Source organism: Falco punctatus (genome assembly GCF_963210335.1).
Source record: "Falco punctatus genome assembly, chromosome: 13".
Lineage (NCBI taxonomy): Eukaryota > Metazoa > Chordata > Aves > Falconiformes > Falconidae > Falco > Falco punctatus.
The window spans coordinates 29,396,481-29,418,718 of NC_137593.1; the positions used below are offsets into that span (position 1 = coordinate 29,396,481).

Here is a 22,238-nt window from a genome sequence, read left to right on the forward strand (position 1 = left end):
TTCACCTGAAACACAGATGCTGCTCTGAAAAAAATCCTTGTTCTGTCTTAAAAGTTAATCAGCAACAATTCCTGAGTTTACCCACACAGAGCAAAAGGAAAATTTGTATTTCTAATACAGTATTTGACTTAAAGCAAAACCATGAACAACAAACTGTACACGTGGATATTCTCAACTAATAGAAGCACTTCAGATTGCTAAATCCTGATATGCAGGGTCGCAAGAACTACAGGAAAAGACCTGTTGGGTGAAATCCAGCCTCTTATCACCATTTTATCGAACACCTCTTTCTTTAACCTGTCAACTCTGAGAACTGCACACGTTAGGAGCATTATGGCAGGTAACACTCTGGAAACTCTCAGTGATATTAACATTGTGTGCTTCAAAACCTAAATGAATGATACCGTGGCAAACATATATTGTCCAGTGCAAACCCTGATCTTCCAAGTTGTATTTTGGTCACAACAAAGCCTCCCTGTAGGCTAACTTCTCCTTCACAAGCACCATGTCAACTGCCTGCTCCAAATCTTCCTCCTTACCAAAATATTTTACACTGCACACACCAAGTAGATCTTCACATTTTAAGACCAGCCAGATTAGACTGTAAAACACACGACCTTACTGTACATAGAACATGCATGGTGGGAGAAGTGGGCATTTCAAACAACAAAACATTAATTTCTGCAGTTCCTGACTGTGTGTTGGAATTAATTTTATATTTGTAGCAAATAGTTTATTTGTCCCTTAATAAATTTTACATATTTCAAATATACTCCACCTGCAAAATAGGGTATTGCATAACTTCTGATGAAAGTTCTGTCTCCCCCTCTCCCTCCATCCTTCTCCATCTCCTTTACGCTTAATGAACACAGAATGAGTACAATGCAATTGATTTCTAGTTATTTAGACAAAAGCAAGACTTAAGCATTTTATGGCAAGCTGAACTTAAAACTTTGTAGACTGGAAATTCTGTAGAATGATTTTGCCTAAAACCATTATTACAAGCTCATGATAGCTCTCTTTGGTATGTTATTAAAGGTACGCTGAAAAAAAATTACTGGAGAAAAACTACTGCCCAACAACTCTGCGCTAACTATGTAACTATTGTTCCATCCAACTTTTCTTGCTAGATGTAAATGGCATTTAACTCATACAATCTTACATCATCCTACCATCCTACGTAGCGTGCTCAACCTCCACCAAGCAGGTCCACCTGCTCCCCAGAAGTATACATTAGTGGCATACATTAATCCTCACTTACACATGCTTCCTGTGGAACTCCAGAATCTTCCCTTCAATTCTTTCCTGGTTTGGCAAATACTGGTTTGTTTTAAGGTGTTCTCGATCCTCTGATTCATCGAAATCCCCTATTTCAGCTATTACAAAAAACAAAACAATGTAAGAAGAAACAATGAAAGAAAATACATGGTAAGGAATTACAGAGACTCCAAGAGCCTGAATGTATTTTCCTTTTAAGTGCTTCAAATTTGTGCATTATGCTTTGTATCCAGCTTTATTTCACAAAACACTCACATTTACCCCAGAGAGACTTCCTGGAAATTACAGTATTATTTGAACATCGTTTGGAAAATTTAGACTTCCTTACAGTCAAAGATGTGAGACTTATAGAAGACGACCCATGAGGTGTCTAAATATTTCTTCCTTACAGATACCTCATACCAAACCAGCATATTTCAATTTAATTTTTTCTAAATATAAGTAAGAGTTATAGACAAGCCTACTTGGGAAGATGGCAAACTACATGTTAGGAATTGTCCAAAAATAAGTACCTAGCAAAAAGAGAAGGCAGCATTACGTGCCTATATATCCCCAGAGCACCTACATCTTGAGTTTCAGTCTCCCCTTCAAATATCCACGCCTTTCAGAAATGACATGGTGGATTTAGGAAGAGATTTATAGGAGAAAAAAGCATGCATCAGAAGTGCAAAGCAGCTTCCATCTAGTAAGACATGAAACAACCAGAAGCCTTTGGCTTGGAAAAGAAAATCATGAGGCAGGCAGAAGATACCACAAACATATATAAAAATTACAAATTGAATATTTTTTTAATAAATAAATAAATTTTTAAAAAGTTATTTATTTTTTCTGATAATAAAATAGGAAGTTACATATTACATTAAAATGCAAATGTTTTAAAAAGACAAAAGGACATACATTTTCCTACAAACCTCCCAAAAACTAAGCTGTGACGCTCCTTTTCATGGAAGGATGCCAAAAATATAAGCAAATTCAGAAGGCAGACAAATACATGGAAGCAAAGTTCATCAAGGGCAACTAAATAAAGAAATGCAGAGTCAATCTTTGACTTAGAAAGGCCACATGCAAAGATTACTGGATTGGTGCAGCAAAGGAAGCGATGCCGTATGCTTGCTCTGGGGGCTTCCCTACAGCATCTGCTATCAACTGCTGTCAGAGAGAGTGGACTAAGTGAACTAATAATCTCATCCAAGGCAGCTGTTCTTAAAAAACACACAGCAATATCCTGTTTGAAATCAAGCCAGCCTATGAAACGAAAAAAAAAAATTGAAAGGCACTTTTGTAAAATAATTTATGTTAAAAATAATCATATTCTTTCTCACTTCTGATTTTCTAGTAGAGTAGAAGCAAGCTAAGCAAGGCCAGATGCTGAGATTTGCTTGCCAGCTCCACACTGGAAAGTCATGAGCACATCTTAATTGTGTCACTCACTGATGGTACACACACATTGCTCTTCCGATAAAATCACCACTAACTAATATTATTATTTTACAATGCAGAATTATATAACTAATAACTATTCAGTGGTGCACATGTGAAGAGGTATTATTTAATAGCTTTTGTTTCAAGTCAGCAAGGGGGCACAAAATCCTGTTTCTGCAGCTCAGGTTGCAGATTTGTAACCGCTATATCACTTGGCTGCTGCTCGAGCTGATTTAGTGTCTGAACCTATTTAAAGTTTTCAACCTGCTCACCTTACAGGCCACGTTTTTAGGTCTTTAGGTGCGTACAGAGCGAGTGAGCAGCAACATGGAGAGCATCCAAATCAATTGCTTCCCATTTCCATTTTCATTCCAAGCAAGGAGAAAAGCTGCTGACAACCCTACTGTTGAAATTGTTCTGGCAAATAATTCTAGTTTTATTTCAGCCCTGTCTCTGCACACTTATCTCCCCCCCAGCCACGGGGAAAGTGAGAAACAAAGCCAAGGAAGCACCGAGGCAGATGGAAGCAGCTGCCTGGAAGATGATGAGCACTAGTGACCTGGTTTGCAGAGCCAGGGAAAACAGACAGCACGCAAGGGGTTGGGTTTCGTAGCCTCCATGAAGCCAAAGTTATCTTGTACACAAGCACCAGCTGTTCCTCACCACAGCTAGCCCTGATGATAATCCCAGTGTTCAAAATCAATGGGGTTTACTGCATGTAGGGAAGGAAATACCATGAGACAGAAAATGCTTTTAGTTACCAAAAGCTACTGTATGCTATTTGACTAGGGTTAGCAATGGCAACATCACCCAGCGTCACCACAGTTGGGATACTCACATTGCAGAAGGTGTGAGACCAGAAGAGCGGCCGTATTGTCGCTGCAGGTCAGTCGCTCCTCTGCCAAATCTCTCTTGATTTGCAACGCAAACAGGTACCTGAGAGAGAGTTGTAAGTACTAGAGTTACAAGTAACCACCTCGACACACGAGAGAACAATAAAATGACTGAGCAGGATTTTATAAAACCAGCATCTCCTAATTCTTCTTCTCTCAAAAAACAAGGTAACACAGAAGCCTGGCTGCCAAGGATGGTCAAATCAAACCAAATAACCCGTGACTAATCTAGTGCAATTTATCAGCATCAATACACACACAGGAACAAGGAAGCAAAAGGAAAATCACACTTTTAACAAGTCTGATTCGTGAAGTAACAGCAGATGTAATTTTTAGCTAGAAAGAATCTTAATGAACACTTCAAGTGAATTTATTTACTAGAAAAATGATGGAAGAACATCACCGTTTCTATTATCTTGTTAGGAAAAACAATGAGCATTTCTGCTAGCACTCAATTAATTTACTCAGTGGTTATATTTTCCAGGATTACAATGTTAGCAGCCTACAAAGACAGTAAGAGGTTAAATACCATCTTCTTATACTTCTAAACTCTTAACTAAGTATTTTCCAATCAGCTGCTAAAGAGGAATAGATTTCTGTTTAACAGTTTTGTATAAGTAACAAGCTGCCTGCGAAACATAGAAGGATAGAAGAAAAACATGGCAGGCTTGAAAGTATGCTGATAAGGACCAATTTTGTAACCTAAACCAATTTTAATGTATTTTTATGAATGGAATGCTGGCAAGTCTTTTGTGCTTTTTACTTGAAAAAGGTGCAATAAGGACTCAAATAAATAGGCAGCAACTCATTACTATAAACCTCTAAACTGACAGACTGATCAATATTCTTTAGCAAATTATACCCTGAAAGAGAACAGGAATTTTTTTGTAAGAAGAATTAATTTTAAAACATTATGTATGACATTCTTGATGCAAAAAGATAACAAAAAGTTATACATTTTGAATGTGGGGTGTTTTTTTTAGTTTTGAAGTACCGTAAGTATGTACTAAAGACTTCTATAAACTATGTTCTGTTTTCTGCATACCTCAGCTATCTTGGTTTCTTCAATACACTCACAATTAAGTCTATAAATCATTAGTAGCATTACGAAATACCTAGATGCTCTAAGCAAAGACCAGAATCCCATAATAAATACTCCATAAATAGACAAAAATATGGTTCGTGCTCCAAAAAGCTGTATTTCTAATTAAATTCTTACACGAAACAGCAGTTAACATAAGAAAATGGGGAGCAAAGGAAATATTTATATCGTATTTATGATTACAACAGACAATCGCATTGTATTACAGCAGTTATCATGCTGGTTTGCTCTAAAATCAGTCTGAAGGATAAAGAACCTCTGTTGATCTCTAAAAGGAATTACACCTAAAAGCAGCAAATCTTGGAAAAGCACTAAATTAGCTCTTCAAACACTGAAATCCTGGATAATGACCTTATAAGAGGCACAGGCTTCAAACCACGTTCCCAGATGCTGGCAAGCGGAGAGGTCTGCTTTGTTTACCAAAGTTAAATTTAAAGCAAAGACTGCTTTAGCAATCAGCAAGAGAGACCCATGATGAGCTGGTGAAAAACAGTATGTGTGTTGAACAGTACTGTGTGTTTGCTAGCTGTAGAATACTTACAAGTGTAGACATCAGAAGTTTAAATTATAAAGTAATTTTTTAAAACATGTCCTGATTATTTTCTGTAGGTACTGTTTAAGAATTTTAGTATTTCCTCTATAGCCTGTCTCTTTTGATACTGTAATGTTTGGCAAGCCCTAACCTGCACTGTTTTCTGTTTTGAAAAATTTTTTTTTCCAGTAACATTCATCTGCCAACATGTGTCTGCTAAAACTATGACAGTGATGGAAAGTGCTTTCACTCACTTTCAATGTAAGTTTTGTTTGGAAACAGATGCAACATCCTCCTACTCTTACCTTCCTATTATTTCACTAGGTAATGCAAATAAAATTCTTCAAAAAATACTTTACCTAGTATATTCCTCCTGCAACTGACCCGGGTCTGGAGGGAAAAACTTCACAGCTAGACGAAGCATTGTAGTCTTTGGTCCTGCAAGAAAAACTAGTTATTTCACAAGAAATTCTTGTTCTTCATAAGTACATGCATATTATGTTTTCTAACATGCAGAGAAATATAACACGCATGAAGTTGAGCCAGTTTTCAGCTTGCCAGCTAACTATAGGAGACCTACGGGGTATCAATAGTCCATGTCAACGGAGATACAGCAGGTAGTTCCTCTGAAAACTACCTACTCTGCTTCTGAGGCAAGTCTGCAGTCTGAATGCTGCAAAGATAATTTCATGCAACACGAAAGCTGTAATACACCAAAGCAACTACCTTACATCAAGACTACAGAAGCATCACAGATGACCTAGTGAGAGGCTCTCAGAAGGGGAAGAGGGTGGAGACACACCCCACAGGCTCTCCCAACACCAAGCACTACCATCACCAGAGGTGCTGACAAACTGAACCAACGAGTCTGGCCAGACCCAGATGGCTCCTGTAGATATAAAAGCATGTTTGCAGCCTGCTCCCAGCATGCCCATTAATACCCATTTCTTACCATTTTTAACACTGTTTTGTCAATCTCAACAAGGAGAAAACTTACTTAATGTTTACATCTAAACAGAATCCTAAATAACTATTTGGAACAGTCCATAATCCTCTGTGTAACATTTTACAACAAGAAAACCCAACTGCGACTGGACTGCGTTAACAGTTTCAGCACCACAACCCAGCCCACTGACCCGCTGCCTCTATGCCCACAATCCCTTGTTTCACTAGGATTTTCGGAGGAATATTCCAGGGCACCACAATCCCTTACCGTGCCACAGCTGGGCACCACCGTTCTGCCACATCCATCTGTGCTGGCTGACCAGCAGACAGAGCGCCGGCCAGCCCTTGCTAAGAGAAGCCTGCTAGGCACCCAGCTCACGTTTGGAGGCATCCCCTGGACCCGAGGATTGCTGGGCATCCACCGCAGCGCCACTGACAGCATCTCCACTCGACTGCAACAGACTGAGGCCCGTCCCCCAGCATGCACAAGGACAGCTCCCCTGGAGCATGTGGAACCAGAGAAAGGCAGGACAAACAGGGGAAAGATAGACCCCCACTAAAAGGCAGAGGAAGACCTAGGAAGGGAAAAACTACCACCCTTCTTCTTTCTAGACTTTTTCTCTTCTGGGCACTATGAGCAGGATATCCGTGCCTTTCATGACCGGACTGGACCTCAAAGCCAGCCCTACTTACACCTGACCTCCAGAGGTGCCTTCCAGCCCCATCCACCCTGGGAGCCTGCATGCCACTGCTGTTTCAAAGCAATCTTAGCCAAATTTTAAAAAATAAATAAATAAGCAAATTTATTTGAGCACATTGGTAAGCAACAAGCCAGTCTGCTTTATCTTAAGTACCAAGAGCTCTCAAAGCTTGACAACGTCCAATTTAACCTCATCAGCCTCAGAGTACACCAATTCCTTCTGCCTGGAATACCCAACTCCCACACACCAAACATTCCTCCACACTCTCACCCTCTTGTTTGCTAATGGGAGAATAACAAACTGCTTTCTGCCAAGTAGCTGGGAGAACTAACTCTCAGACTATCGCAGCTGTCAGAAGGGCAGCTCCCAGCCTTCAATCCCAGAATTACCAAAGCTTTGGTGAACAAAAAAAACGTAAAATCTGCACCCTAATTACAGTGCAATATCTAGAAATGAAAGGAGGCTGGAAATAACACCCTATAACAATACACAAAGCTCACATTTGGCAGAGACTTAAACCTTACTAAGGATTTTATAGCTCTTGAGACATACCAAGGGAGGAAAATACTTTTAATGATCCCAGTCAAACACTAGGACCTTACATCAAATTTCTGAAGATCCTCAGACTTTGGAAGACATTCACAAGGTTAAGAACCGGCACGTTACTCACACCAATCAACTGGAAAGTATTGCTGCAAGAGCAATTCTGGCAGTGTTTTGAGCATCGCTTACATCGAGTGACAATAAATAATAAAAATAAAACCATAATACTCATATTTGCTTCTGTAGCACAACTCCTCTTTTAAAAAAAAAATAAAATCTTGCCTTTAATCTATACATAAATCCCATTCTAGTTAGAAAAAGAAACACTGCGCCAGTCTTAACCAAGATGCAAAATTTATTGTAGCAAGTCTAATCTGAGCAAAACCAACAACAAAATCAGAAAAAACTACCCATGCAGGTAAGGCGAATGCAACACTATACAAAACTGGCAACACCTCAGAGAAGGTACCCAAATGCCAACCTGATATTGTGAGCCCGTTACAAAGGCAGAAATTTGGATCTAAACTACTTGCCTTCTGGAGTGGTTCAGTGGTAAAACTGACTGCATTTATTTGAAATTAATCAAAAATAAAATCTTTATCACACAACACAAAGTTCTATACATCTCAGAATAGGTCACTAACCAAAATTAATTTGAATTAATGTTAATAATCTAGATTTTTGGTTTTAGAAGGTATGTCAAAAACTCAGAACTGCACGCTTACGACTACACAGCAATCATCATCAACATAAGCTAACAGATTTGAGCTATATTACCTTAAAACACATGATAAAATCTAGCATTCTCCTACTGCTGGACTAAAAGGTACAAGGTTAACTCCAAAATCATTAAATTATTAAAAAACCAAACGAAACAAAAAACCCAACCCCAAACAAACAAAAAAAAGAACCTAAATAAAACTTCTCAAAGTGAGAACACTGGAAAAGATCATCCCTCCATGCCAAGTTCAGGCATTTCATGCACATGAGGCAGACTCCACAGATCTCTTTCTTACAGAATTTCACTTTCCCTTGGGAAACAGCCAGCAGCCACAGGCAGAGCAGGGCTGAGCAGAGGCACGCAGAAGGAGCAGGCCACCTGTGGGTGCACCAGCTGCTCTCAGCTGCCCCCAGGGAGCCAGGCAGAGGGGCACCAGGGAAGGGCAGCCCCAGCATGGCCAGGGCGTGCAGAGGCTGAAGCCCCAGCAGATGTGGCTAGCCTTGCACAGCTGTATTGTCAGATGTGTCTTCCCATTACCATAGCTTAAGTTGCTTACTTCTGGAATGTACACATTATCAAGCAGTTAATTTTCCTCTTAAGGCTTTGTATTCAGCAGTACTGTCAAAGGAGTTCTTCGGAAGATGCTCTTTACAATCATATGTTAGTTAACCGATTCAATGAAAGAACAGCTTAAATTACTATACATGCAATTAATGTTTAAATTGTAAACATTTTCAAGACTTTCTACAGTCTTGTCTCATTTCAATTTTAAAAACAGCAGAAAGCCAGGAAGGGATTCAACTAACTTAGAAAGAATAAAAAGAGCTCTCACCCAAGTTATCAGAACTTTACAAATTTAAAATTTATTTCAGAGCTTGAACATGTGCCGGACAACTGACTGGTATCTTCTACAGATTAAGATTAAAAAAAATTTTAAAAGAAATCTTTCAGTGTCACTGCCACAAGAGTGGTAGACCACCAAGCAGCAGAGCAGCCGTAAATGTTAGCACATCCCCATGGTTTTAGACCATTTTAGAACAATATATGTACCATCAGAGAAAACACGGCCATCAGCCTATGGCCTAAAGCCAAGCTTCCCCAATTTATGTTGTATAGAAGAGGATACTGAACGACTCAGCAAGCGGCATTGCAGATGTGTGGTCCACCACATCTTCTGGCTAAGACGTAATTCCTTCCAGCTAGGAGCACTGGAAAAAGAGTATATAAAAAGATGGCACTCCAACAAATTATTTTTGGAGGGGAAAACGGAGAGTGAACATATTATACACCCTCCTAAGGAAGACTTCTTTTATATCTGGTTTGGTTCTTCTGCTTAAAATACAATGGTGGTAAAAGGTAAAATCATGACCTTAAAGTTAAAAAAAAAATCTAGCTAGAATTGGTGATTTCTTATTTTCTGGCAATCAGTTTTAGGCAGAAGAATAACTAAAAACTACGTCTCAATACTAAATTTCAACTTTTTTAATTAAGATTTTGAAAGGAGTAGGAATCCACCACTCCTTCCTGATCTTGTTCATTCACAAAGCCTTTACAATCAGAAAGAAAACAAGCAAACAGTTTAACCCCATTCTAGAGGAAAAAGAAAAGGTTTATATAATCTTTCAGCACCAGAACTAGCATATTGTATTCAATTATGTTTAGCTTTTGGAGTGTATCTCACATTACTTTTTAGAGTAGCATAAAGCGAAGATAGCACCACTATTGCAGTATCTTCCCAGTCAAAGAGCAAGAACAGATTTTCACAGCTGAAGCAAAGGGGACTCCAAAGCTGCTGCCACCCACCAGGCGGGTGACTCCTACCTCTGCTCTCTTACCAAAGCTGCTCCTGAGCACATTGGAAGAGTTTTTGAGAATGACATGGGAATACCCACCCCACTGAAACTGCCTGCATGTCAGCAAGCTCCGAGTGCAGCTCTTTGCAGCCTTTCTGAAAGGCATATCAGCTCTCAGACAGGATTTCACGACTGCACATGCTACCTCCTCCCATGCAACGTGTGCAACAAGCCAGAATATTCCTTTTTCTTTCCACCATAAGACAACACAACTTACAAAAGCTCACAAAAGGTTTGTTTCACTTAAACATAACACCAGTTGATCCAATCTATCTAGATATTTATCACAGAGAAAGAATCATATCTTCAGTAAGTTTCCACTCCACCTACCACCTACTACATATTAAAAACATCAGATTTACATGCCCAAACAGGAACTATCACCCCTACTAACTACAATTTTCAGGGAAGTATAACCAGTAAATCAAGTAGTAATTGTGAAAGCAACCCACATAAAGCAGATGCAAATTAAGGAAAACTTCCTTTTTTAAAACTACTTACTCCGTACTTGTTTAATAACAGGTTTCATAGGTTCCAGCCAAATCTGAAATTAGAGAAAAAAAATTACCAACTGACATTTATATTTGAATACAATATGAAAACATCAAAAGTAAATTCAAATAAAGCAGTAATTTATGAGTATGCATTTCTTCTTTACTGCAGTAATGCAGCAATTCCTTTGCTTTAAAAAAAGCATACTTATCTATTTGAATTGACATTTACCATGCATCAATAGAAAAACCACTGATCTGTGCTTAAAGCTCATCTGGACAGAAGAGCCAAGTAAGCAAAAGCAAACCACCACTGCCGAGATGACAGAAATGCCAAAACACACATCTGTAGACAGGAGCCAGGCTACAGAATTACAGAAGGTCTGGAGAACACGACAAGGTCCAGCTTGTTTTCCCTTCCATGCTTTGTCCATCTCTCTTACCTACCTGCTTAGGGATTTTAAATCTGTATTTACCCACAAATTTTCCTCTTTTGAAAAGGACATTTTTGAAGAAAAACTATCCTTGTTCTAGTAAAAGGAGTATCCACAAAACTAATACAAAGTATTCTGACGCTCAGCTTCGCCCCCCACCCCCCCCCAAACAAAAAAATTGTAACAAGACAATTATGTTTGGTCCTTACTAGTTACTTCTCTGTCTGAGAGCCAGCCCAGGAGCTACAGAACCTTATTAGATGCAGAAACACTTTAAGATACTTTGCAGAAAAAAACAGAAGCTAAACAAGCTTTACTGTATCTCCTTGGCTCAAGCGCAGTGTGTACGAGTGCTATTAGCATTCTCTATGTTTTCAGTCATATTTTCTGTGTGTGAGACCTAAAAATAGACTAAGTAATAGGAAAAAAATTAGAACAGTTTTGGGAGCATTTTCTACTTTAGAAGCCACACTGTCCTCTTTGCAAGGTACAGGGATAAGCAACTTGTACAGAGTGCCAGCATTCATCTAGCTCACTGATTTAAAAAGTTTGCAGCTCTATATGCCTGCTGACTTATGTTTATTAGAAAGAGATCATAATGACTCTATAGGGAAATTAACTGAAGACTGAATAAACTGAAGATAAATACAAATACTACCAAAATTACACATTGTAATATGACTTCAGAAGTATTCAACAGACTACACTGAGTTGATGTTTCTCCTTTCAAAGGGAACAAGGATTTTATTTATATCCCTGAAAATGGGAACATCAGCAACGACTCAACTGCTTTACCCATTCTTTTGAGATTTAACAAGCAGTAGAATCTGCCTCCTCCCTCTGCTTTACTAGCTGTTGTTCCGGTGAGCGAAGCAGATTTACAAGAATCAAAAAGAATCTTAACAGGAGACCCCAGCAGACTTTGAAACTTTTGACACTTGAGCAACTGCATTCACTCAACCTTTTAATTATACCAATTTGTCAGGGAACTGTACATACCCAATATGATTGGATGTTCTGGAACTCGATCCCAAAGTAGTCCGATTCAATCAAATTCAGATGCTTGTAAACTTCTGTCAATAATGTTTGGCCGTAATATTTTGACTGAGGAGATGATGAAAAAAATACAGTGAGATTGATATGAATAAGTTTACAGCAAATTAAAAGAAAAGTTATGGCGTTCTAGAAACTGTAGAAAAATACCTTAAAGATTTTTCACATTATTCTTGTCACTATAACAAGTAAATACCCAATATACAGGCACGGCTCCATACAAACAATTCAGAGAAGCAGAGGAACTCAAGCTGGAAGGAGCCACAGGAGGTCATCTACGTCCAACCTCCGGCTCAAAGCAGGGTCAGCTATGAGACCAGACTAGATCAGCTGCAAACTACTTGCAGCTCCTTCAATAAACTAGCACTACTTGTTTGTGTAGCCAGACATTGTTGCTCTCCCCCAGCTGCAGTGACCTGAAGCAGGGGCTGCCACCCCCACCCACCGTGTTTGGACACACGCCCCCTCGCTCACACCGACACCAGGGACTACACAGCCACCCACGACATTCACACCAGCAAGACCTGAAAACGTATGCAGCTACTCTAAGCAAGCCCACGACAGCTGAGGAAGGCTGGCGCAGGGTGGTTTGTACCCGAAGAGGATTCAGCCCTCACCTAGAAAGCCCTGGCTGGTGGGGCAGGAAAGCGAGCGCTGTGCAAGCAGGACTCAGGGACTGGCTGCCAGGGGTGACACCAACTGAGCAGCAACTGCTTATCACAGCACGTGCAAGGCCTTTGCTGACAGAACTAGAACTCGTCTTCTACAAAGGAACATCTTTGAAAAATCTTAACCCTAACTTTTTTCTTACAACAGTGTTCAAGAAAACCCAAGGTGATAGTATTTATTCTGTTAATTAAGAAATAAACAGGAAGGCTACAGTTCCCTGCTAAAGAAATCAGCGGGAACCCAAACACCCTCCTCTCACACCATGTTTTCTGGGTAGTCATTTGCAATGAATCCCTGCCTCAAGAAACCCACTCACCACCCCTTTTCACAGTCAAGTTAGGGGCAAAACCACAAAAAAAACCAGCAAAAAGCAGGTACAGTAATCCAGGAAAAAACCGGGACACTTTCACAGCACACCCAAACCAATTATTCTTCAGTCTGCTTATTAAAACATACCAGCTTGCTCTCAGCATCTATTACTGCATGACTGTAGCAGCCACCACAAGAAAAAAAGCATTAATGAACCCGCGCATTAGTCCATCCGGATCACACAGAACAGAATCCAAAGGGGTTTTGCAACCCTCAGTACCTGTTCCAGCAACATACAAAAGCTAGCAGGGTGCAGAGGAGGTAGCATAGCTCCTGGGATTCACGTTCTACCTCAGACCATGGAAGTAATCCTGCAACAGCAGCAACGGGGTCCGGCATCACTCTGGTCGGCCGGGTTATACAGCAGAACACACCTCAGGTATTCATGCCACCAAGGTCTTGTTTATTTGAAAAAGTCACAAGTACTGGAAGACTCTGCAGGCACACAGTTCTGTAATTGACTCTTTAAACTCAGAACAGTGTATCTTTTAAAAGTATTAGGCATTATAATAAATTAGTAACAGAATTAGAATTATTTAATAAATTGCAAATTAAAATATCTAACAGAAAGAACGGGCCACTTTACATTAAAAACAGCTAAAAAAGATGGTCCAAGTCAGGGAAATTGTTTCACATTACTGAGATGCGTAAAAATTCAAGAGTACTTGCTTCTTAGAGGAAAAAGAGATTAAGGGTTGATGTTATAAAGAGCTGTGTGCAATTTAGCTAAATACCTCTGTACTACTTTAAAAAAGCGAAGACAAAAAAAGTACGACAGCTCTGTCTGTACTGCAGACTGAAATAGCTTTGGTAATTGCACTGACATGAATGGAGCCAACTGAATCCAACACTATAACTCAGGAAAAAAGTACAGAAACAGAAGAGCAACACGAGTTCGGCTTGTCCTTCTCATTCACACTTTCACAAGTCAGTTATCTATAAGGGCAACCACAGGTGTGAGGCACAGGTCACACAAATTCACCTAGCACAAACACCATTCATTCAAAAAGTTTCTTGGTATCATGCTGGATCAGGCCAGTGACGCTGAAACTCCCAAACAGAACTGTGAATCGGGAGAAATTATCCTGTTCATCACTTCAGTGGACAATGAAATAAGGAATGACACAGGTAAAGTAAGGCACACCTTCAGTAAAGAACATTCTTGCTCTTCTGCCTACAGACACATTTCTCAGGCATGTTACAGACTGCTTGCCACAGGTCACACATGCTGCTGGCGAAATGCATTTTAAAAATTCAATTTTTAACTTTCAAATTAAATATATTTCTTGCACTTCTGAATAAATCTTAAAATAGTAACAGAAGATGTCCTTAAATATAGGAGGATTTTTTTTTTAAGTGTACAGATACACATTTATTATTGTTCACTACTGTTCACAGGTACCACAGATCTGAGAAAGGAATACTTTTCAGCCAGCAATACTTACAGAGATGCAGTGATACCCTGATCAACCTCATACACTTCCATCTGCAGAAGACAGCACACACCAGCCTACCTTTTCACAAATCTAGGAGTCTCTAGAAGCCATTACCTGGAGATGTCCTGTGACTCCAAGCCTCTTAATTTCTCATTTGTGAAATAAGCGGTAATCCTGGTTCTGACCACCTTCTGTTAGAAGTGATAAACTTGGATTAACTTGTAAAAGATCTAACAGCTGGACAAGTTTTACAATCAGACTGTGTGCTGTGTTGATTAAGGAAACTGTCCTGTCCATGGCTAATTATACACAGGTGTTAAAATTATCCTGATCACTCTGTAATACCATGCATGGGAGAAACCTGTGTACTCAAACCGAATTACATCTCTGTGGCTCCACCAAGCTCCATGCCCAATGACAGTCCAGCTGCCTTCATTCCTCCCCAAAGGGCACCCTGTATGCCATACATACCCCTGGCATCTCTCTACTTCCAGTGTTGAGCCTGCGCTCCCGTCACGAGAAGCTAGACATGAAGAAATTAAGATGGTTGCAGCTGGGAGCACTTTGCAACTGATAAAGGTGCCATCTAAATGCTGAAAGTGCAAAATTATTTTGCCTGGGCTATCAACTATAATTTTGGGCGTCATTTGTAATAACAAGTTAAGAAAAACCTCATTCTAAGCTGAATATCATTTCATAGTACTTCCTTCAAAGCATAAAGCAACGATAACAATGCCACATTTTAAAAAGAACAGTAACCATTTTATTTTATGTTATTTTAAAAATAGGTTACAAAAGCTTGAGACAGAACAATCTTCCATTATTAAGTCTCAAATGCTGTGGGAAAATTCTTCTTACAGCTATTTAGTTCCTCAAATTGTTTATTACATTTATAGCCATCCATTCCAAAAAGCTTAACATTTTGAAGCTGACAAAAATGAAAGTTATATAGTGGGAAGCTCCATGCCATTTCTCAATCTGCATAAAAGTAGCACAAAGAAAAATCTTTTAAGTAATTAAGTAATTACTGTAATTTTGACGTCAGGGCAAGAAGCTGCATGAACGCATTTCAGAAAGGTCCTGTTTTCAATACAAATTCACAACACTGCATATTTCCCATTCCAGACTTCTCAATTACTCTTTATATTCTGCCAAGACGACGACTACTGGCATTACTGAATTATTCCACATAAAAAAGAAAAAAAAAAAGGTAAAAAAAATTAAATAGGCAGCTAACAAAAGCTTTCCCAGTGACCCTAGGGAGGGTCAAAATTACAGCTGTAGCTGGACTACAGACTATTTTAACAAGTCATCATTAGAAGACTGTTCAATACAATAGATTTTTTCAAATCTATTTGTATATTCAGATCAAGCTCGAAAAGATCCCTCAGAGCTATGCAAGCAGGGTATCCTGATGGGCAGTGACACTGCAGAGGGCCCTGCATTGGCAAAACACCTGCACAGCAATCCCCTGCCCGCATGCAGGAGTAACACCTTCAGACCACACTCAGAATCAGACAGGAATAGAAATTAATAGGAACAAGCATTTTAAGCTGAAGTTTCTTGACTGAGGGAGGTATATGTATTTTTTTCTCCATCAGAAAAGTAAACATACTCAATATTAGCAATTTTTAGGACAGAGAAGTAAAATATAAATGATTTTTTTAAAGTCAGAACAACAGTTATCTTTGTTTTATCATCACAACTGTCATTTCCTATTTTCTCAAATATCACTACCTACACAGCAGATCCTCCCTCCCTCCCTCCCTCTGTCATAACTTAGCTTAGGAAGACAGACAAACTAAGAATGCATAGCCTATGACTTTCAGTAGACTGTAGTTCAGTATTATCAAAACCAATTCTGCCTCTGTAACTCCCAAACATGTCTTCCAGAACATATTAACTTTTTGCTTCCACGTATTTTAACTTAAATACCAAAAGAACCTAGTATTTTCATAATGTATTCCCATATTCCAAAAGGGCATTCCAAAATGCCCTTGCTCAAACTTTCCAAAAATGAAATCCACTTTTGGCAGCAGTTAAGCTGGAGGGCAGACGGGGGGTGGGGGTGGGGGGGGTGGGCGGGGAATCAGTCCAAAAGCCACGAGTTTGGAAAAAGCAAAGGTATAGAATGGAAACTCTTGTGCAGCAAGAGCCAGAAGAGCCACCGGTCCCCAACTTCAGCAAACACCAGCTGACCCTGGATTTTGTGTTACAGAATTCTGCAGCTGCTGGGAGATCAAATCCTGCAGTAAACAGGGTATTGGCATGAGAAGTTTTATTTGACATCATCACTGACAAGTGGCCAACATGAAGCAGCCTGTGAGTGGCCAAAGAGAAGCACTGGCATGGAAAGTAAACCGAACTGATTTAAATCAAGACCTCTTCACCATTCACAGGTAACTTTTTTCTTCTTCTGGTGCACTTTAGTGGTCTTCCTAACGAAAAAGTCATTTCTCAGCTTTTGGCAAATTAAAAAAAAAAAAAACCAACAAAAAACAACTGGCAACTAAACATGGTAATTACACCAGACTTGCTATTTCCTTTCTTAACCAGAAATACACAAACATTTCAGAGTTTATAGTTCTGTTTATCTACAGCCCTTTTGTAATGTTAGATCTCTGTCCAAAAGACATAAAAAAGACCTTCAAAACTCCCTATTAATAACTACTATTAATGCCATGTATAAACAAAAACTGCATTTAAAAATACAAGGTGTACATTTAAATCACATTTATTAGAAAGAAGGAAATACTACAGGATGGCAAGGAGCACCATTCATTAACTTTTTGTTTTAATGGCTAAAACAAGATGACCTTATGGTTCTATACCTAGTTTTTAATCCACAGACTGGAAAAGTAAGAAATAACTCTCATCTTTTTCAGGACTTTACTAGTTTCTTCAATTTTGATTGGAACAAGTAACTCAAATGAAAACAGTCCCAGCCTCCCCACAAAAATGGGTACCTAGGAAGAACAGATTATCAAACCCTGGTTTCACATGCTCAGTCAAATGCTGCTTAAATACTATTTCATTTTATTATCTGAACATTTAACAATGACTTTTAGCTTCAATTATTTCAATTTTTCTTTCAATACTTCATGAAGAAAGCTGTATTTTAAATACAGGTATTTGTTTTATTCACTCATATACCGACAGGTCCCAATTTCAGGTTGTTTTACTAAGAAAATGCCAAAAAGTTCACAATGCATTTAATAACTTACAGAGCATCAGCCAGCCTGTGACGTCAGGGGATTTGACTCTCTTGTACAAGGTCCTCCCTGCTGCTTCACTCTGCTGTGGTCCCTACCTGCCACTTACTGCAGACAGCAATCCTATTTCTTCCAGAACTCGGTCAAGAGCTACAGGAGCCAACCCAGCATGCACATAAGGTTTGTGAAACTTCTTCCAATTTTCTACTCCAGTCAATGATATGAAGTTGTTTTTTTTTAAAAAATAAATAAATAAAAAATTCCCCGACACACACACAAGTGAGCATAGTCCAGCTGCCAGCATGCCAGGGGTCCCCCACTGGCAGTGGCAGCCTTTCTACCCGGCGCTGGGGGAACCCCAGCTCCCCCAAAGGAAGCTAAACCCACCCCCAGACCTTGTCTCCCGTGCCCGCAGCCTGCCCCTCACTGTGCCCGCAGGGCAGTCCCAGCTGCTGGGATGCACCACTGTCAGAGCAACACCCCCACATCTGCCCCCAGCCACCTTACTTCATGGTCACAGACTGAACTCCGGGAATACACCGCTAGCCTGAAAACTGCTTCATAACTACTTCACAAATTCAGTCAGCATATGTTTACACCTTGAAAATTTGCTTTCTTTTTTTTTTAATATCGTGTCACAGTATTTTCACATGGTGCTGAAATCCAATTTACTCAAACATGGAAGTTGCGAAACCAAATAAAAATTTCTAAGCCATTTTAATTTACTTTATTACATTATTATGCATATTGGATATAACGGTTTTGTTTAAAAAATATTCTAAGACTCCCCTCCCAAGATTTTTTGTCCTAAGATTTCAGTGGTTGGTTTTGTTGTGTTTTAGGGGGGGGGGATTAAAGAGTTTTTTTGCTCTTAGTTTTTTTTTTTAAAAAAAGATAATCCACAGCCAAATTATTCAGAAATGTAAGCCTCTGACTCGTTCAATTAAGGTTAGCTTTAAAACCTGTGATCATTTAAAGGTTCCAGCAGCATTAAAGCACTTCACTGCCAAATGAACCAGCTCTACCCAACAAACATGCTTTTCCAGAGTGGTTAGACTTGATGGATGCCTGGAAGTAGGAAAACAATAATTTGTTGACATGGGAAAAGATCCCCAACAGGGAGGGAATTATGCGAATGAGACTGGGAAATGTATACTTAGGTAGACAGCATGTAGAGACAAAAACGGTCCCAAGTTCTGAACGTGCTCTCATATCGAAATACCTGAAGCACTCAAAACACATTGCGCTCAGAGAAAAAACAAACGGCACCACAGTTAAGCATTCAATCAACACGTGGTCCCCAAGTGCCATATACAAAGAGCACATGGAAGAGCCACATTAAAAACACTGGGTGTTGAGCAGAAATTCTGTCGCTTTCATTGCCTAGAGAGAAAAATACAAACGTGAACCTCCCTGTTCCTCTGCTTCATACACTACCTGGGGAAGAGGTAAGCCACCAAAATTAAAAACCTGGACCACATCATTGGAAAGAGTCTCACAGGACGCTACCACCTGACTATTAGACACGACAGTTAATGCTTGCTAATAATTAAACATTCAGACAACAGCAGCAACAGTATCAGAGAAAGCAGCTGCTTTAGGGTGGCTGATCCCATGCAGCGGCAAAGATCACGCCAGTAGGGATGCCAGAAAATTGTGCTAATGGTGACACTGGGCTTCTTTTACAGCATGCACTACTTCAATTAATCTGCAAAGGGCCAGAGCCACATGACACTGACAGTCTTTCTCAAACATTGAGTGCACACTCAAGAGGGTTCAGCCTCATCAGCATGCTACATTAAATATCTGCACTATTTCACGCCTTTAAACAACCAGGTAGCTGAAATAACCAAGGTCGGATACAAGTGCCTACTTATAAAAATGGCTTTCTGTCAAAATAGGCTATATGCCGTTACTAACCATTCTCGAGAAAAGCCTTCTACTTGAAGAAAGTAAGGGTCAAAACAGAATGTCTAAGCACCTATTTTTTTGTTCATGCAAGCCGTACAACAGTGTAATAAAGCTAAGAAACTTGAAGTTAGGAGACTGATGGTATCATTTTTTCTCCCTGAACTTTCCCATGCACTTGTGTAAACCACTGAACCTTCCTTACACCTACTCCCTCTAACGTGCCTGGCCACCACCTATTTGGACTGTAGGTATTCTAGGAACTTGCACAGCATCGTTACACGTACATATATGCATATAAATAAAAATCTACATTTTTAAGTCTTTTTAAATACAGACAATACTTTGTATCCCTTTGTTCATAAAAAAGGTTACTAAAATTACAAGTCTTTCTCCATTAATTATGCTTTTGCCTCAAAACCATCGTCCATGCCCACATCAATCAGATTTGATCTGGTCTTTCCCTGCAACGTCTTATGGCACTTCAGGTTGGCACACTGCTTTGAGGAAGCCTGCCCAAAGGAAACAAGTTTAAAAGATCAAAGAAATAAGACTGTCATGAAAGATTCTTTATACAGATTAGGTATTTTTACAGGAAAAGCCAAAACTTTGTTTTGTGCAAAACTGGAATTGTACCAGCTGCCTTAACATCACTCCCCACTGTACTTTGAGCAGAGGTTCATTACCATGGTGATAGGTTAATAAATACCTACAGGCCAGATTAGATAAGGCCAAAGCTTTGTTAACTTCCCCCTTGGCAGCACGAGTCTTTCCTACATCTCTGGTTTCAAGGCACAGTGATGCCTGTCCTTCATGATTTCAGTTGAAGACACATCGGACAGCTCTAACAGTCTCTACAAAGCCCTCTTTCCTTTTTTTTTTGAATCAATATAGGTATTTTAGCATTTTAATTTTAGTGTTTTGTGCCCAGGCTCCACCAGGTGCTGTGCCCAAGCCTTCTGCTAGGGGCAGTCAGAGAAGAGCAGCACCTCAGATAGCAGAGATGTGAAACGTCAGCCTGGATCTCAGTGCTGGGAAAGCAAGCTTAAAACTGAGCTCCCGTTGCTTCTGATCACCCAGGGAAACATCACCTCTCAAGGCTGGCCTGAGAGCAGTGAGGAGGCATTAGTAGTTAAAATACTTCATTCCTCTGCCGTGAGGCTGGGCAGAAATTACTTCTTAGGTAACGTTTTCAAACCTGCTTTCACCATCAGAAATGCTCTAAAATACAGAAGCATGTGTACAAAACCCAAGCATGGTGCTACAAACCCATCAAAAAGGCATCACAAGTCCTACCGCAAGTGACAAGAGATTACAAAAGAGCAATATACTCCAATTTAGATAGCTTGACATGCGTTTCACCTCCCTGGTTTGTACCTGTGGGTTTCAAACATGCAGCTCAGGTCAGGGCAGCAGCACATTAAGGAGCTTTTCAAAGACTTCCAGGAGTGTCTCTGAACTCATGATATAGACTACTTGGCAGCTCAATTCTCTTTGATTTTTTTCTCCCTTTTCTTTTAAAATGCTTATTTTTATTAATGAACGACTGTTCCGTCAGATTGAGGGGTCTTCCCCCGCTCCATATCCAACATCACAGTCTTGAAAAGCAGATCTTTTACACAAGGCATCGTCACCACAGCATAGCTTTTTAAATATTCAGTTTACATGGTCTCCCTCTTACACAGGTAGGCAACATTGCACTGCCAGAAATGCATTTTGCTGCAAGGAGAAACAGATGACACAGGTATGCTTTTGCAATCCTGTTTATTTACATACATGTTCACAAGGCTGTGCTTCTCTGAATTCTGCTGGGTACCAAGAGACACCATTCCTTGCTCAACATCAAGTCCCCTTTTTCAGTAGGCACTAACCCAAAATTTCTCTGAACTGCTTTGCAGCAGGCTGCATTTCTGTAGCTGTCTTTAGCTGGCTGTGGGTTGTTTGGGGTTCTTTTTTTTCACTTTCAGGCTCTCTCTTCTTAGAATACAGTATTTCTTACAGTTATTTTCATAGAATGGCATAAGACTGACCTGATTTCAGCTGATTGTCACTATCGTTTGTCACTAGGTTACGAAAATAAGCAATTAACACCTGCGTGCTGCAGAAGTGTTTAAGAAACTAACAGTATTTCCTTGCTTTACTAGTCATGACAGCACAGTATTGGAATTAGTAAGGAACCTAACAGGTAACAGCTTCTTCTTTACAAGGTTGTGTACCAGTTACTTTGGAAGGCATCTGAAAGGAATTAAGTACAAGAATTGTACTGCTGCATGTATGCCAAGACCATTATGTTATGCATTGGTTTACTTTATCAGATCTCATCCAGACAGAACAATTTCAGGCAGAACATTCTCAGTGTGCTTACAATAAATTAAAGAGAGGTTAAAAAGGGTTCGGCTTTATACCAACTCAGTGTTAGGCTACGCAAACGTGGCTCTCTTCCTCAGTTCGCTCTTCTGAACCCGTACAAGGGTTTTTCATCTATGTACTACACATGCTGAAGCATAGGCACTATAGTACATCACAGCTATACAGTTACAAACTCAATCCATTACATCCCTATTTCAAAGCCTGTGATAACACCTGATCACCATTTTACTAAATGGTTTCTGTGTTTTAAATTACAATATGTGTATATAATACACTTTTCATACAGGAATATTCAGACATTTCTCC

General features: G+C 39.7%; 1 protein-coding gene across 7 annotated transcripts in view; it reads right to left on the reverse strand.

The window, feature by feature from the left end:
- FARP2 (FERM, ARH/RhoGEF and pleckstrin domain protein 2) overlaps positions 1-22,238 on the reverse strand; it is an 81,514-nt gene that overhangs the window by 46,961 nt on the left and 12,315 nt on the right. For all 7 annotated transcript variants that reach the window (XM_080410384.1, XM_080410380.1, XM_080410381.1 and 4 more), the window contains exons 3-7: positions 11,915-12,019; positions 10,492-10,534; positions 5,587-5,665; positions 3,539-3,636; positions 1,262-1,376 (exon numbers count right to left, since the gene is read on the reverse strand). In XM_080410384.1, the coding sequence (XP_080266510.1) occupies positions 1,262-1,376; positions 3,539-3,636; positions 5,587-5,665; positions 10,492-10,534; positions 11,915-12,019 (440 nt within the window). The remainder of the gene's footprint in view (positions 1-1,261; positions 1,377-3,538; positions 3,637-5,586; positions 5,666-10,491; positions 10,535-11,914; positions 12,020-22,238) is intronic.